The following is a 17,736-nucleotide window of genomic DNA, read 5'->3' as shown; positions in this document are numbered from 1 at the left end:
CTCAACAACTGGCTGTAATGTAGTCATGTAATCTGAACTTCTATAGCAGGACCTTTGGCCACAATCCATTGAAACTTTCTGTTTAAGTTCCACAGATCTATAACATTAGATTTCTACCTTTTCGCAACTCTCAAATATATTCCATATTCAAACAATTAAAGCTTACTATTCATAAAGTAGATGATTCTTTTAGAGTAAAAATTTTAAGAGGAAATCCATGTCTAAGTTATGACTTAAGGACCTAACACAGACTATAGGAACTGGAAGAGAACCGGGAAGATGAGAAAATAGAGACACGAGGAGGTAAAGAGGCTTCCGGAGGCCACCTAGCTGATTAGGGACAGAGCTGTGACTGGGTCTGCCTTCTGTAGCAGCTGCCCGGACAGCCAAGCTGAGCTTTCCTCACTCCTTTCTTCCTCTTAGCACTTTCCCTATGCATCCCTAACATTTTTCTTTCCCAGTTTACCCCAACCAAAACTATATGCAAAGACTCCAGTGACAATGGGATCCATATGGGACTTGTTCACTTGAGGCCACCTTGGTGTCAAAAGTCTTTGCAGTCCCTCTTAGCTGCTTGCTGTGTGAGCCTTAGCTCTTGAAATCATTCCTTATTCAACTTTATTTTCAATACATCTACGAGAAGTTTTCTCTTTCCACTCTTGTCAATGTTCCAGCCTCTCCATTCCATTATTTTTGACCAAAAAAGCAAAGAAAAGCTACAGAGCCCCAGCATAATACCATTTGGAAGGCAAAACCTCTCTTTGTCAGTTATTTCCTATCAGGTAGGTACAACTTTATACTTTCTACTTAGGGAGGGTAAATATCACACACACTCTCTCTCTATTTTATTTGATACTTTGTATTTCTCGTGCTTTGAGTTCATATATTCTTGTACATATACCTTTTAACAATTATGTTTTAAACATTTAAATGTATGTGTGTTTACAAATAATTTCTCTATGCCCAGTAGACTCACCTCTACTGTTCAGTCTCTGTTCTGTCCTCCTCACCATCCTCTGTGTCTCTCTCACTGCAGGAGCTTGCGGTCCCCTCAGGAGCAGATCATCTTGGCGCCATCCCTGGCTAAGGTTGACATGGAGATGACTCAGCTCACCCAGGAGAACGCAGACTTTGCCACTCGGGATCGCTACCACCACTCCTCCCTCATGAGCCGGGAGCAGCTGATGCCTCCCTACTAGATGCAGCGCTGGGACCTTCCTCTTTCGGAGCTGTCCCACGCACAGTGGACCCAAGCCCGGAACCTTCGTGGGGCTGCTTCTCCTCCCTGAGAAACTCAAGGCCCATCCTTCCACTGTCACTTTGGACAATAGAAATCTACATTTTCTTCCTTCCTTCCTTCCTTCCTCCCTCCCTCCCTCCCTCCCTCCCTCCCTCCCTCCCTTCCTTCTTTCCTTCCTTCCTTCCTTCCTTCCTTCCTTCCTTCCTTCCTTCCTTCCTTCCTCTCTCTCTTTCTCTTTCTTTCTCTCTCTCTCTCTTTCTTTCTCTCTCTCTCTTTCTCTCTCTCTCTTTCTTTCTTTCTTTCTTTTTTTTTTTTTGGAGACAGAGTCTTGTCCTGTCACCCAGGCTGGAGTCCAGTGGCACAATCTTGGCTCACTGCAACCTCTGCCTCCCAGCTTCAAGAGATTTTCCTGCCTCAGCCTCCTGAGTAGCTGGGATCACAGGCATGCACCACTACACCCAGCTATTTTTTGTATTTTTAGTAGAAGCAGGGTTTCACCATGTTGGCCAGGCTGGTCTTGAACTCCTGACTTCGTGATCCACCCACTTCAGCCTCCCAAAGTGCTGGGATTACAGGCGTGAGCCACCACACCTGGCCAGAAGTCTACGTTTTCTTAGAACATGTGGAAGAAGGAGAAAGAAAGACAAAAAAGGAAATCTGCATTCTGAGGACCACATCTCACCCAGGGTGATATCAGGAATGGTGCTAGCCTCTGCAACCTAAGACCCAGTCTGAAAAGCTCTATACAGCCACTAAAACTAGCAGGGGACACCAAAACTCCCAGGTGTGGAGAACTAGAACTGACCCACAACCAGATTGCCTGTGCAGAGGGCCACAATAAATGTATGTTTTATATTTTATTGTATTATTTATTTTTTGAATAAATAATACACTCACATGGTTCCAAACCCAAAAGTTATAATTATGTATAGAGTGAAAAGTCTCCCTCCAATCCTTGTTCTCCACCTGCTCAGTTCCTATCTACCCTGGCCTAGAGGTAACCACTGTTCTCATCCATACATCCAGCATTTCTTTATGGACACACAAGCAAAAATAGAAATGTAGAGTCTCACATTTTCTCTTTATACACAAAAGTTAGCATGTTATACACGTGTTCTGCACCTTTCTTCCCTTAACAATCTATCTTGGAGACATTTCATATCAATTCATATGCCATTTCTTCATTTTTTTTCGTTGTATAAATGTGTTATAATTTATGTCACCACTTCCACAATGATGAGCGTTTGGATTCTTTCCAATCTTTTGCAATGACAATCAGCTCTGCAGCGAATAATTTTGTACAAATGTACAAGCATAAAATGTATCTCTAGGATAAATTCCCAAAAGTGGAATTGCAGGATCAAAAGGTACATGCGTTTGTAAACTACTATTGTTTAGTGAGGGTCTTTCTAATTAAAGAGTTAATATGAATCGCCTAATGGTGACTCATGTTCTCAAAAGAATCTGTGGTCCTCAACTCCTGGAATGCCTTTGCAGCTGTTTTGCAGCATGAAAGACATGAGGGGACAGTACTCTTTTGGTTTCCTTATGAGCTCTGCCTGACATTCATCACAAGCACCCAGTACCAGGGACTGTGGCAGTAGCTTTCCCCAGAAAAATTTAGCACTTGGCCCAGGGTCAGACGCTTTGCCATCGAGCCACAGAGGGAAGTATTGTTGGATCACTTCTGGCTCCTTCTATGGTGGAAGTTCTCATGAGTCAGTGTGCTAACAATCACCTGGGAGTCTTGTCAAAAGTGCAGATTTCAGGCCGGGCATTCGTCGTTCAGGCCTATAATCCCAGCACTTTGGGAGGCTGAGGTGGGTGGATCACCTCAGGTCAGGAGTTTGAGACGAGCCTGACCAACGTGGTGAAACCCCGTTTCTACTAAAAATACAAAAAATTAGCTGGGCGTGATGGCAGGCACCTGTAATCCCAGCTACTTGTGAGGTTGAGGCAGGAGAATTGCTTGAATCTGGGAGGTAGAGGGTGCAGTGAGCTGAGGTTGTGCCACTGTACCCCAGCCTGGGCAACAAAAGCGAAACTCCATCTCAGAAAAAAAAAAAAGTGCAGATTTCTGCACCTCACCCCTAAACTTTTTATTTGGCAAGTCTGGGATGGAGTCCTAGACTTTACATCTTTAACAAGTGCCTCAGGTGATTCAATGCAGGCAATCCTTGGACCGCATTTTGAGAAACACTGAGCTGTTGAATGGAAGGGGCTTAGCGTGGGTGAGGGCTGGGAAGGTCAGGATGAAGGGTCAGCTAGATCCTAATGTTCTCTCCTGGAAGATGAGGTTTGATTTATAGTTACTGTTCTCGCAATCCGGCTTTGGTTAAATACCAGATTTCTGAGCATCATTAGAAAGCAGAGTCTGAATTGGCAGTAGGCATGTAGGAAGGAGAAATGCTGAAAAAGACAGATTGTAGCCATGAAGGGCTAAGTTGGGTGACCTTGGAGGACCTTTGTATTTATTTCTGAGACAGAGTCTCACTCTGTCATCCAGACTGGAGTGCAGTGGCATGATCATAGCTCACTGCAGCCTCCACCTCCTAGGCTCAAACGACCCTCCCACTTCAGCTTCCTAAGTAGCTGAGACTACAGGTACACACCCCCACGCCTGGCTAATTTTTTTGGTATATTACCCAGGCCCTTTTTAAAAAGAAGCTGTTCTAGTTTCCTATGGCTACTATACCAAATTACACAAATTGGATGGCTTAAAAACAACAGAAATTTATTCTTTCACAGTTCTGGAGGCCAGACGTCTGAAATCAGTAACACTTAGATGAAATCAAGGTGTCAGCAGGACCAAGCTCCCTTCAGAGGCTCCACGAGGGATTTATTCCCTGCCTCTTCCAGCTTCTGGTGGCTTGTGATCATATCACCCAAATCTTTAAGGCCAACATTTTCAAATCTTGCTGTTCCGTCTTTACATCACCGTCTCTTCTGTTTGTATGAAGTCTACCTCTGTCTCCTTTCTGTAAGGATACATGTGATTGCATTCAGGGACCACCCAGATGATCCAGGATCATCTCCACATGTCAAGAGCCGTACTTTAATCGCATCTGCAAAGGCTTTGCCAAATGAGGAAACATTCACAGGTTCCAGGGGATAGGATGTGGGTCTTTTGGGGGGTCCTTTTTCAGCCTATCACAGAACCTTTACTGAATCTGCTTTTTTGAATTCTATATAACAAGCTAAAAAAAAGTAACCACTGTTAAGCCCTTTGGGGGCCCTTATTGCCTCCCCATTGACAGGTTAGGTAAGGACATGATACAACCTTGGCCAAGAGCACCTGAGATGGGGTCTCAGGGCTTTCAGAGATGGTTGCCCTTTCTCGTGGATATTGTTGGCTCCACACATGATGCCTGTATGAGACTCATCGAGTTTCCAACTCTTCTAGCTCAGGAGTTGCCTGCCTTACACTGCCCTGGATTGTGTGACAAAGAGTTTAAGCCACTTCAATACTGGGGTTTCTGCTCATTGCATTGGATGGATTGAGAATAGAATCAGGCACTGCTGGCCTTAAGCACCAAGTGCAGGAGCCACCTGTGCTCCCAAGGCGTGTGCTTCAGTTGGTGCTTTGTCACAGTCATTTACTGGCAATAGTTTAATAGGGAAGGGAAGGCTTCTGTGGGGAGTCCTGACTTTGCTTCAGAGAGGACAGCAGAATGGTAGGGAATAGGTCAAAATTCAAGTGTGGTCTCATTTGCATTGTTGCCCAAGAGCTTCCTGGAAAGAGTACAGAGCTCTGTGGGCCAAATCCTGTGGCCTAGATATCATGACTACATATTGGGCCTAGAGCTCAGCCTAAGGGACCACAGTTGTGACAGCCTCTAGTAGTTCCTGGAGCAGCAGGAATAAGGTCTCTTGTTTAGAGGATGTCCCACACTCCTCAGCAGTGTTGCGAAGAGGCTGTCTCTAGCACCTGCCCAGGAGACTGGTCTCGAAAGTCTAGAAACCAGTAATCAGATATCACTGACTGTAGGATACAAGTGGAATGATATTCTACTAGGAAACAAGCATTTATTTAAAAAATTACAAAAATGTAAACTGGTAACTGTGATAAATGCTTAAAGCTGACATCTCTGATGGTGTCCATCTAGACTAAGCTTGATTCTCTCCATTTCAAGACCTCTGGGTCAGTCCTCAAATCTGTGTCCTGAGGGCTCGAGGTAATCACAGCAACTGGCCCTGACTTTTCAGTGGACAGATGCTTATCGTGTCTGCTCCTTTCCTTTTGTGCTGTTATGACTAATTTTTTTTTTTTTTTTTTTTTTTTTTTTGGCCTTTGAGACATGGTCTTACTCTGTCTCCCAGGCTAGAGTACAGCTCACTGCAGCGTCAACCTCTTGGGCTCCAGCCATCCTCCCGCCTCAGCCTCCCAAGTAGCTGGGAGTGCACCAGCATACCCAGCTAATCTTTGTAATTTTTGTAAAGATGGGATTTTGCCATGTTGCCATGCTGGTCTCAAATTTCTAGGCTCAAGTAATCCTCCTGCCTCAGCCTCACTAAGTGCTGGGATTACAGGTATGAGCCATCCCACTTGGCCATCACTAATCTTAATATATCTATTTCTGCTCCTTGTCGTTGAGTGGACCTGGAGACTGAGGGCTGGAAGAGCAACTGGAATTGCTGTAGTGCCAAGTATATCCCCTTTCATGTTGATGCCACCCTGGCCAAGGTATCATTCTTGTGTGGCAGCCAAGAGAAATCTTTTCAAAAAGAAGCTGGAGCTCTAGTCTTGTGGCTGCCAGTTGTCTTCAGGTCCTGGCCTTTCCTGCCCCCAGGCTCATCTCTATCCAGGACTGCCTGGAAGTCCAGCTCGTCCAGTCCAGAGGTAACAAGCAATGTTATTGTAGCTTTATGTAAAATAACCAGAAAGTAGAAATGACCCAACTCTGTATTGACAAGAATGGATCAACATCCTGTTGCATCCACGCAATGGAATCCTAGTGAGTATTAAAATACTGACACAGGAAACCATGTAGCTGAATTTTAAAGCACTGGGTAAGTAAAGGAAGCCAGGCACAAAAGATAAAATACTTGAAGTTTTATTTGACCTCCAGGAAAGGCAGTAGCACAATTGACAGAAAGCTGGGTCTGGGTCTGGGAGGGGATCGATTGCCAAGGGCATGACATAACTTTTTGTGGTGAGGAAATTCTTCTTCTTTTTTTTTTTTTTTGAGATGGAGTCTTACTTTGTCACCCAGGCTGGAGTGTAGTGGCATGATCTCGGCTCACTGCGACCTCTGCCTTACAGGTTCAAGTGATTCTCCTGCCTGAGCCTCCCGAGTAGCTGGCATTACAGGTGTGCACCACCACGCCCAGCTGATTTTTGTATTTTTAGTGGAGACAGGGTTTCACCATGTTGGCCAGGCTGGTCTCGAACTCATGACCTCAAGTGATCCTCCCACCTCAGCCTCCCAAAGTGCTGAGATTACAAGCATGAGCCATTGCACCTGGCTGGGGAAATTATTCTATAACTTGATTTTGGTGGTGGTTTTATGATTATATCCACTTATTAAACTCATTGAATTATACACTTAAGAAAGTAACCACTCTAAAAAGGAGAATACTGAGTTTGAAAACCAGTAGTCTGAAAAAGATGGTACCAAGCTTAAAAACCAAATGCCATAGAATATCCAAGTATCCAGGAAGAGTGTCCTCCTAATGTGATTGATTTTATGGAAAAGAATAAGAGAAGAATGGAGCGTGATAAAGAATTCAAACATTATTTTCCACATTGGGAACCACCAAAATAAATGGCTCAGTCTAGTGTAGGAGGCAGGTGCTACACAGGCTGACTTTCTAATGAAGTCCAAAAATCTTGTATTTCACTCCAGCTAGATTGTGAAAATAGTAATAGTAACCAGGTCTTAGCCTGGGTTTCTCAGAAAGTGGAGGCTTATGAGCTATCCCTTGATTGGAGAGTGCAGCCAGGGAAGCAGGATGAGAGGAAAGAGGGGTAAAGCAGGGGAGGAGGGCTAGCAACCACTTAGTATCACATGCAAATGATGCTTCACCTCAAAGGACTCTGCTGAGAAACCACAGGAACCCTAGGGGTAGGAAGGGATCAGAATTCATCTACTGGCTTCTGCTTCCCATAAGCAAAAGTTAGCTCTGGGTGGGCACCAGCCACCCTGCCATTGTGACCTGTACAACGTGAGTGCTTAGCAGGCTGCAGCAAGTGTCTTCTTGCTGCAGCCCACCAGAACTGGTTCCAGTGGCGGCTGAGATGGAACAAGGCCTTGCCCCAGAGATGAGTGGAGCAGAGAGGATCTGAGTTGGCACATTAAGAGGGATTATAAATAACCTGTATATTGACAGAGGTCAGTAGTAAGTACAGGTTGTCAGAAAGACAAAACATGCATGTCATTGGATCATTCTTATGTAAAGGATGCCCCCAAAATGTCAGTACAGCCAGTATATGTGACAGTGAGACCAGCAACATTTTCTAAGATAGGGAGAGGGGCAGATTCCTGGCCTGAATTTTACCAAGAAGTCCACAGTTGTAGGTGAGAACGTCTGAATGAGTGAGTGCTGTATCAGACCTTCTGGGCCCATGAATGTCTCCCTTCAGAGCAAACAGTCTATAGATTGACTCATCCAATGATCCATCTACCCACCCACCCACCTACCCATTGACCTACCCATCCATCCATCCATCATTCCATCCACCCATCCATCCAAGGCTGGAGCACCTGTACTCATAACTTTGTAGATGGGTGCCTGAAACCATCTCATCTGAGTCAGATACACCTCACCAGTCTCAGAGCTCTATCGTGTAAAAATATGATCATAGGCCATGCAGGTAAAAGCAGACTCCCCAGCCACCACCCTCAGACCTTAAGGATGAGTACAGCCCAATGCCAGAGCATTCTTAAACTCGGGTGATGAACCAGAACGGCAGTGATTTTCTCAGCTGTTTCCGGGAGTCATGCTAACAAGTCCTCTCACCTATACAATAGGGGGTATCCTGCACAATGATAAATTAGTGTGGGAGTTTCAGGTCCAGGATTCCATCATCCTTCCTTCTCTCTAGGTTTTCGACTGAGGGGATGGGAAACAATGTGTCTGTTAATGTATTAATACCAGGAAGAGGGTGCACAGTTTTTGTTAAGAGCTGTAGTGGAGAATGCAGTCGAGATCAGAGGGTTGACACAGGTCCTCTAGAGTCTACCTTTATTCCTCTTAAGTCTAAGAATCCAGAGACCCCATGAGGATGGATGAGAAGCTGGCACCAAGAGAAAGAATGCCCATCTGGGTGATGAGGGCAGCTGGTCTCATCACCCAGTGACAGATGGACGGAGACCATGTGGTGGCCACACATTACCTTTCAGCTCAGGGCCCTGCCTACCAATGCAGGGTGGTCCAGGCAGTGACCAATCAGATCGCCCCCCACCGTGGGGAGGAGGAAATACAGGATGGCAGAGGTGGAGCAGGGGACAAAGTGTTCCCTCTTCTTTGTCATGGAGGAAGGGAGTTGGGTGGGAGTTCCATCCTCTCCATAAGTAGAGGAGGGAAGTAAGGACTGAAGAAAGGAGTCCAGTGTGGTGACAGTGGAGAGAGCGGCAGAGCCAGGGTCCATGGGTGGGCAAAGGAGCCCCTAGCCCACTCTGACAATGGTCAGGGAGGGTTCCCTGGAGGAGGAGGTAAATGACCCACACCCAAGCAGTTAGCTGCAGAGAGGACGGCTGGGCATCTACACAGAGGGGACAGTGTGATCAAAGGCAAGGAGATGAGACACAGTGTGTGGGGACTGGCCATAATTTAGGCTTTCAGGAGCCTATGGGCTGCAGCAGCCTGAGGCAGGAGAGGTAGGCAAAGTCGGATCCTGAAGGGGCTTGCAGGCCACCCTGTGAGCCTAGAGAATGAGGAGGGAGGCTGGAGAGGGAGAGCAAAAATCAATCCTGTAAATGTTACAGGGTTTTATTTTTAAAATGAATTTGCATGATCCAGGTTCAGGAAAAATCCAGCTTATGATCCCCTCTTTCCCTGACACATTTGTTGGTTCCTGTTTCTGCTCTCCTTGCTACACTGGAGAATAGGGGGAGGGCCAGAGGGGGCTTTCCACCCCTGAGCCTAGGCCAGCGGGAGGAGAGGCTGAGGAGCCAGCCCAGACCCCTGGAGGGGCAGGGGCCAGTTACTTGTGGTTCTCGGAGCCCCCAGTGTATGCTGAGCTCCAGCGGCACTGGGGGCCTGTGGAAGTGGTCTTGAGGGAGAGTAGAGACAGGAACAAAGTGAGCAGTACACCCAGCCCTGCAGTGTTACTTTCCTGTGACTGCTACAACAAACGTGTACACGTTTAGTGGCTTAAAGCAACACAGATTTGTTATCTTACAGTTCGAGATGTCAGAAGGCTGAAATGGGTCTCACCGGCTAGAATCGAGGCGTCGGCAGAGCTGGGCTCCTGCTGCAGTCTCTGTGGGGTGGTCGGCTCCTTTCTTTCTCCAGCTTCTAGGGTGTCTGCTTTCCTTGATCGGGGCCCTTGCATCTCCAGCTCCAGCAGGCAGCAAGCACATCTCCTCCGGCCTCTGCTTCTGCCATCTCACCTCCTTCTCCGGCTCTCCTGCCTCCCTCTTCTGCTTTGAAGGACCCTTGTGATTAGATTGGGCCCACCTGGATAATCCAGCACAGTCTCCCCGTCTCAAGATCCTTAATTTAATCAAAGCTGCACAGTCCTTTTTGTCCTGTAAGTGACATCTTCACAGGCTTTGGGGATTAGGACCAGACCATTTTTGGAGGGGCATCCTTCTGCCTGCCATATGTGACTTGGGGGCATGCGGGAAATGGCTGGAGCGTAACCACAAAGCATACAGCACGCAGCCAAGCAACATGCTACAAGATGAATCCACAAGTGCCGGGGAGACAACCAGTGAGGGAGAAACCCAGGAGACTTCTTGGAGGAAGCGAGTTTCGAACCAGGTTGGTGAGAGGACATGGCAAGGCTTCTGAACCAAGAGAATGAGATGGACAGACACACGGGGCAGAAGGCCCCAGGCAGGAGAGGGCCGGCCTACCTGCAGCCCAGGCCTCTTGTTCCTGCCTTTTACTTTTAAGTGAGGTCACCTGAGAAGGAGGTTGGTGTCGCTGCAAATTCATGGGAATTGGGAAAGCAAATCTCTGGTTTCCATCTTGGCTCTGGCACTTACTAGCTCTGTGGCCTCGGGAGGGCTTCTTAATCTCCGAGCTTTGGTTCCCTTCTCTGTAACATGGGAATTATAATCCTACCTTCCTCCACGTGGAGTTGTGAGTACTAAAACAGTGAGACACATTTTTTTGGAGGAGATAAAGATGGGGTGTTGGTGGGGGATGTGGAGGAGCATCTCAAGAATATTCTCCTACCACCCCTGCTCATTCCATGCCACTTACTGTAGGCAACACTATAAGAAAAAAACAAAAAGCCATGAAAACTGCAGTGTGTCTTGGCACCTGCTCACCCGGAATTTCGGAGCACAGTGGGGTTCTGCTTCAGCAGGTCATGCGGTATCGCGTGAGACACAGACACAGCGGCGCACCCTCACTAGCCAGCGCCAGGAAACCTGCAAGCCCAAATCAGAGAGGAGAAGCTGCAGAGCTGCCGCTCAACTGCTATTTCAGCTCTGCCCACCGCCCCACCCAGCCACCCCCTTGGCCTATCAAATTTATTTGGCCACTACCCTGTATCACTCCTCTGCCCAGCCTTCTCCCTCCCTTCCCAGAGCCTTGGAAATTTTTTATTTTATTTTATTTATTTAGAGACAGGAGCCCACCCTGTCACCTAGACTGGAGTGCAGTGGCACAGTCATAATTCCCTGCAGCCTCAATCTTCCAAGCTCAAGCGATCCTCCCGCCTCAGCCTTCTGAGTAGCTGGGACCACAGACACTCACTACCATACTCAGGTAACTTAAAAAAATTTTTTATTCTTGTAGAGACAGGGTCTTACTCTGTTGCCCAGGCTGGTCTCGAACTCCTGGGCTCGGGCGATCCACCTACCTCATCCTCCCAAAGTGTTGGAATTACAGGCGTGAGTCATTGCACCTGGCTGGAAATGTTACTTAAAACCTACCTTGCTCTCCAGTTCTTTTGAACCGTGGCTTACCCGAGAGTAAACAACTCACGCCTTGCTCTGTCTTATCTCTTTGAGGTCCTCATAGACGTCTGAGAGGAGAGGATCCACTGTGGAAGTGTGTGGGCTGGAGATTTTTCTACATTGCTTGCACTTCTCAATCGGCAGGGGGATTGCAGAAATCTGTGCTCACCAAATACTGCTGAGCAGTCCTGCATCTTGGAGATGTACCTGGGCTCCTTTGGGGAGGCTCACAGCAGAAACAGATGCCAGTTTGTCAGCTTGAGGCAGGAAGGAGAGGCTTAAGCCCCTGACTCTTGATAAGGCACTCTTCTTGGGAAGAAGGCCACATTCAAGTAGAAGGCAAAGCAGATGGTGAGAAAGGCCCACCAGCATCAGGGGTCTCCAGCTGGCTGTGCTTCCGGGAATGCAGCCCATTCTGCAGCATCACGGCTGGCACCAGCTCCCTGTTCCCAACCTCCAACCAGCCAAGGGTAAGTGGAGGACGCAGGCTCACCACCATTCATTGGCGTGAAGGGGGACATAGCCACCTTCTAAAAGATGCAGAGTGATTCTCTAAATGAGAGTCTCTAAAATATTGGAAAGCCTGGGTTTGTTTTTTTCTGTTTTATCTTGTTTTAAATAACACACACCAGTGCATGTGTATATGTGTGTACTTTCTTGTTTCTGTTAGAGAAGGTTGAACTCACCAAATGTGAAGCCTGGCTTAAAATATGGGCCATGTGGTATACATCAGATTCACTTTGGGGAGCTCTGAGGGCAGGTGGCATTTCAAAGAATTAGCAGTCATGCCCCAGCAGCCAGCAGGAGGGCTTGACGAGTGCTGATCTGTGCGATGTGACGTATACCATATGTATTAAGAGGCTGACGATGGAGAAAACAACACTGGTTTCAAATATGAACCCCAAACTGAAAGCCATAAGGATAAATGCTCCAAATGGCAATGTCAATTTCTATTCTACTTAAGCTGCTTCTCACATAGGCAACTCAGTGTAACTCTGTGTGTCTGTGTCAGTCAGGCCAGAGTTGCTGCTGTAACAAGCAGCCCCCACATTGCCGTGACTGAACACTATAAATTTATTCTTAGTGCATGTTACAGTCCAGTGCAAGTCAGAAGGGAATGAGAAGTTTTTCTTTACACTGTCATTCAGGGACCTGACCTCCTTCAGTTGCATGGCTTGAACATCTTCTATGACCTCAGAGTCTTCCCCTGAATTCTCAGCACCCAGCTGGCAGGTGAAAGAAGAGGGACACATGGAGGAACCCAGAAAGGTTTTAGGGGCCAAGGCTGAAAGGGCTCCTGTCACTTCCTGCATTCAGTTGGCCAGAAGTAGACACATAATCTGTCAAACTGAAAGTCAGTCTGGGAGTTACAGAGCGGCTGTGTGTTCAGGAAGAAGAGGACTGCGTTTGGTGGGCATCTGGCCAGTTCCTGCCACCATGCTGCTGGATGAGAAAACTGGATGAGGTTCCTTATCAAGGGCAAATGAGTGAGTCTCCTGACTTGACTAAGTTTGTGCCTTCAGAGCTCTGTCTCCTGTGGTGAATCACACACTGCAGCCAACAATTCTGCCATTCTTCAAATCATGCTTGGGATTCCATTTTTGGTACTCTCTTCAGAGCCTTTGAATATTCTAATGAATGATAAATTTTTATCCTTTGAGAGTTCTTTTGATTCCTAGAAGCACCAGAAATCATTTGGAACCAAGCCTGGGAATAAGGGGACTGATCAAGCTAAATCACCTTCTTTGGGTCAAAAATGAGGTGTGACCATAAAGTAAACCAACTCTTGAGGCAAATTCCAAAGATGAGATACCCACGCAGCACATTTTGAGGATTGACTGTGTCACTGGAATAATTCTGTGAGGCTTCCCAAGGGGCTGATTTGGAAGGAACAACATTCATTTAGATGCAGTCTTATGCCGCATGATGACATTTGGGTCAATGACAGAACACATATATGACAGTGGTCCCATAAGATTGTATAAGAAAATTCCTATCACCTAGTGATGTTATAGCCATTATAATGTCATAACACATTACTCATGTGTTTGTGGTGATGCTGGTGTAAACAAACCTACTTAACTGCCAGTTGTATAAAAGTATAGCACATATTAATACAATTATATACAATACATAATACTTGATAATAAACAACCATGTTACTGGTTTATATATTTAGTATACATATATATTTAGTATATATATATTTTTTATTATTTTATTTTTTATTTTTCATTTTGTTTGAGACAGAGTCTTGCTCCATCACCCAGGGTGGAGTGCAGTGGCACGATCTCGGCTCACTATAACCTCTGCCTCCCGGGTTCAAGCGATCCTCCCACCTCAGCTTCCCACGTAGCTGGGATTACAGGCATGCACCACTACACCCAGCTAATTTTGTTTTGTGTTTTTAATAAAGACAGGGTTTCACCATGTTGGCCAGGCTGGTCTTGAACTCCTGACCTCAAGTAATCTGCCCTCCTTGGCCTCCCAAAGTGCTGGGATTACAGGTGTGAGCCACCACACTTAACCTTTTTATTGTTATTTTAGGGTGTACACCTGCTAATTATTAAAAAAGAGTTAAGTGGTGTAGAAAAAAGAAAAATTAAATCTGCTAAAATCTCTTTTTAAAATTTAAAGTAAACCGAATCTGGTATTTCCAGATTAAAAAAAAAAAAGAGTTAATTGTAAAACAGCCTCAGGCAGGTCCTTCAGGAGGTATTCTAGAAGAAGGCATTGTTATCACAGGAGATGGCAGCTCCAAGTGTGTTATTGGCCCTGAAGACCCTCCAGTGGGGCAAGATGTGGAGGCGGAAGACGGTGATACTGATGATCCTGACCCTGTGTAGATCTAGGCTAATGTGTGTATCTTGTTTTTAACAAAATAGTTTAAAAAGTAAAAACAAGTAAAAAAAATTTTAAAAGTGGAAAAAAATTAGAAAATTAGAAAAATAATAGAAAAGTAGAAAAAAGCAGAAAATATAGAATAAGGATGTATAGGATATAAAGAAAGAACATCTTTTTGTATAATACAATGTGTTTGTGTTTCAGCTAAATGTTAATACAAAAGAGACAAAAAGTTAAGTTAAAAAAATTAAGTTTATAAAGTAAAAATGTTACATTAAGGTTAATTTATTATTGAAGAAAGAAAAATATTTTTATAAATTTAGTGTAGCCTAAACACAGTGACTACATGAAGTCTACAGTCATGCACAGGAGTGTCCCAGGCCTTCACATTCACCCACCTCTCACTCACTGACTCGCCCAGAGCAACTTCCAGTCCTGCAAGATCCATTTACCGTAAGTGCCCTGTACAGATGTACCTTTTCAGATCTTTTATACTGTATTTTGCTGCACCTTTTCCATGTTTAGATAAACGACTACCATTGGTTACAGTAGTCTACAGTATTCAGTACAGTAACATGGTGTATAGGTTTGTGGCATAGGAATAGTAGCCTATGACATACAGCCTAGGTGCATAGTAGGCAGTACCTTCTGGGTTTGTGTGAGTACACTCTATGATGCTCAAACAACACCACAATTGCCTAAGGATACATTTCTCAGAACGTATCCTTGTCATTAAATGCCACATGACTGTATATACATTTTGATAAATTGAGTGTGTGTGTGTGTTTGTGTGTGTAGTGGATGACTTTGTAGTTTAGGTTCCTACACTGTCATTTATTCATGATCTGTGTTGGTCTTTTTGCCCAATCAACTGAATCTGCAGGAGTAGAGGTGTATCTTCTGTAAGCAATCATCTCAATTTATGGTTTTAAGTATTCTTGACATGCTGTCAGCTTGTATAACCCATCATGGATTTGTTCCGTCACTCACTAAGTATGTATTAAATGCCTACATGTGCAAAGCTATTTTGCTTGATTCAGACAAACTGTGATACTAGATGACAGCAACCGCTTCCCTAGCAGCCTGAAGCTCAGTTTGTAGGTGCTAGCAACAGAGTGTTCTAGGATGAAGAAGTGAGAATCGGGCACAGACCTCTTGGATGGCCAGCATGAGAGCAAACTGGTCTTGGAATAGGCTGCACTTGATGGTTCAACTGAAGTGTTCTGAGAAGAGAGATTACCCATAACATTTTCTTACTGGCTGAAGAACACTGGATCAGCTCTTCTCTGGACTGGTGTTTTGCTTTTCTGGATAAACCCAGTGTCTTGGAACATCCTCACATTTATTTCAGAATTACTCATGTTACCCCAAGAAATACAACCTCAGATTATCTTTTTCTCATGAGCAATGAGGAAGAAGCATAAGAGATAAGGGTGGACCCTGCCGTATAGCCGCAGTCCAGGAAGGAAGTTGGGGACCTCCTTGTACCATCATACGACTGCCTTGAAAGATGAGGAAGTAAAGCCTTGTGTCTGAAAGTGTAGTCCTCAGCTCACTGATGTAATAAAAAATCATCTGGGATGCTTCTAATATACAGATTTGGGGCCCTTCCATTTAAGCAACCCGTCCCCAGGTGATTCGTTAAAGCTTGAGAAGCACAGGTGGAAGGGCTTTGGGCTGCCCTGAGTCCATGACTAGCTGTCTCCATCAGCTCCAGGCTCTGCAGTGAGCAGCAGGAGTCCCAGACCAGAGCTTCATGTGCTGGTGCCAGTGAGACACACTGGTCCACACTGGGGTCCAATACACCACACGGCAGCGAGGCCCGTCCCTGTGGGTCAAGTTGATGAGCTGGAGACAAAGCACTTCAGAACCTTGTTTTACTAAGCATGGTGGAGATGGGCTGCATCATCTTGGTGTGTATGTGTGCGTGAAGTTTGTGTTTGTACCTGTGGGGTCTATTTCTCTGTAGATCTGGAGATATACATTTTGTTCTCTCTGCCACTGACTAGTAGGGCCTCTTCCTTTACCTCCCACCCCAGCCCCAACTCCTCCCTTCTTTCCAGTCTCACCTCTCTGGCTGCTAGGGCTCCAAGCCCTGCCTGGACGCCAGTCCACAGAAGAGCTGATCCATGATCAGGGAGCCCAGGCAGGGCTTGGAGCCCTAGGAACAGCTAGGGTCTTGCAATTCATAGTCAATCCTAAAATTAAATAAGAAAATCTTTATTGACCCTTATGCTAGCCACCTACATTCATTATCTCATTTGATTCTCAGAACAATGCAATGAGTTAGGTACTCTTTTCCCCCATTTTATAGAAGAGGAAACTGAGGCTCGGGATAAGTAAATAAGTAATTTACTGAAAGTCCCATAGCTAGGAAGTGACAGAGCCAGATTTGAACTCAGATCACTCACTGGTCACTGTTCCTGGGACCCATGGAAGCCAGCCCAGCCCTTGTCTTCTCTAAGTCCCCAAGTGCTCCTCCCCCTCCTGCCCTTCACCCTTCTTGCCCCACTGTCTAGATAGAACAGGTGTTTGCAAACTACAGCCCCATGGGTCAAATCAAACCCATGGCCTGCTTTTGTTTTAATTGAGGTGAAATTCACATAATGTAAAATTAACGATAGTAATCACTGCCTGTTTTTGAAACGAAAGCTTTATTGGAACACAGCACACCCACTCACGCGTTGTCAGTGGCCACTTTTACGCTGCAGCAGCAGAGTTCTGCAGCTGTTGTGACAGACACCATAGGGCCTACAAAGCCTAAAATTTTACTGTCTTTCCCTTTACAGAAAATGTTTCCTGAACCCCATTTTAGATAATTTTGATCTATTCTCTTTAGATAGGACCTGGAACCTGGGGAACGTTTTCTCAGACATCTCTACCTCTATTAAGAAATGCCTGCCCTAGTCAGGCGTGGTGGCTCACGCCTAATCCCAGCACTTTGGGAGGCCGAGGCGAGGCGGATGCATCACTTGAGGTCAGCAGTTCGAGACCAGCCTGGCCAACATGTCAAAACCCCGTCTCCAAAAATTAGCCAGATGTGATGGTGTGTTTGTAATCCCAGCTACTTGGGAGGCTGAGGCACGAGAATTGCTGGAGCCCAGAAGGCAGAGGTTGCAGTGAGCCAGATCATGCCACTGCACTCCAGCCTGGGCAACAGAGTGAGACTCTGTCTCAAAAAAATAAAAAAGAAAAAAGAAAAAGAAAAAAATAAAAAGACATGCCTGTCCTCTCTAAAGGCAAACTCTTCCCCCTCTGTTGGATGCCATGCTCCTGTGCCTTACGGACCATGTCCTCAGTGACTCCTGTTTCCCCCTCCTTTCTCTGGTCTCAACCCACACACAGGCCAGTCCTGGCAAATATGCTGGTACTTGATCTGCCAGGTGCCACCCCTGTTCTTTCCTTCTCCTGCCAAGTGCCTGGTGTATATAGTTTGTATCTGGATATTCCACTTTCTCTCCTTATATTTTCCTCCTTCACCTTCTACAATCCAACTTCGGTCCTTCTGCTAGCCTTTTGGATATATCTCCGTGTGGATGTCTTGGAGTTAAACAAAATTTAAGTCATCTACCCAGC

At 45.8% G+C, this 17,736-nt stretch overlaps 1 protein-coding gene across 1 annotated transcript in view; it reads left to right on the top strand.

The window, feature by feature from the left end:
• SLC12A8 (solute carrier family 12 member 8) overlaps nucleotides 1-1,347 on the top strand; it is a 127,488-nt gene extending 126,141 nt beyond the window's left edge. The window contains exon 14 of the mRNA XM_025376334.1: nucleotides 1,037-1,347. Within this exon, the coding sequence (XP_025232119.1) occupies nucleotides 1,037-1,199 (163 nt within the window). The 3' untranslated portion in view covers nucleotides 1,200-1,347. The remainder of the gene's footprint in view (nucleotides 1-1,036) is intronic.
• The last annotated feature ends 16,389 nt before the right edge of the window (nucleotides 1,348-17,736 follow it).

Source organism: Theropithecus gelada, chromosome 2 (genome assembly GCF_003255815.1).
Source record: "Theropithecus gelada isolate Dixy chromosome 2, Tgel_1.0, whole genome shotgun sequence".
Classification (NCBI taxonomy): domain Eukaryota; kingdom Metazoa; phylum Chordata; class Mammalia; order Primates; family Cercopithecidae; genus Theropithecus; species Theropithecus gelada.
The sequence above is the reverse complement of the archived record's forward strand: the minus strand, read 5'-3'. Positions and strand labels throughout refer to the sequence as shown.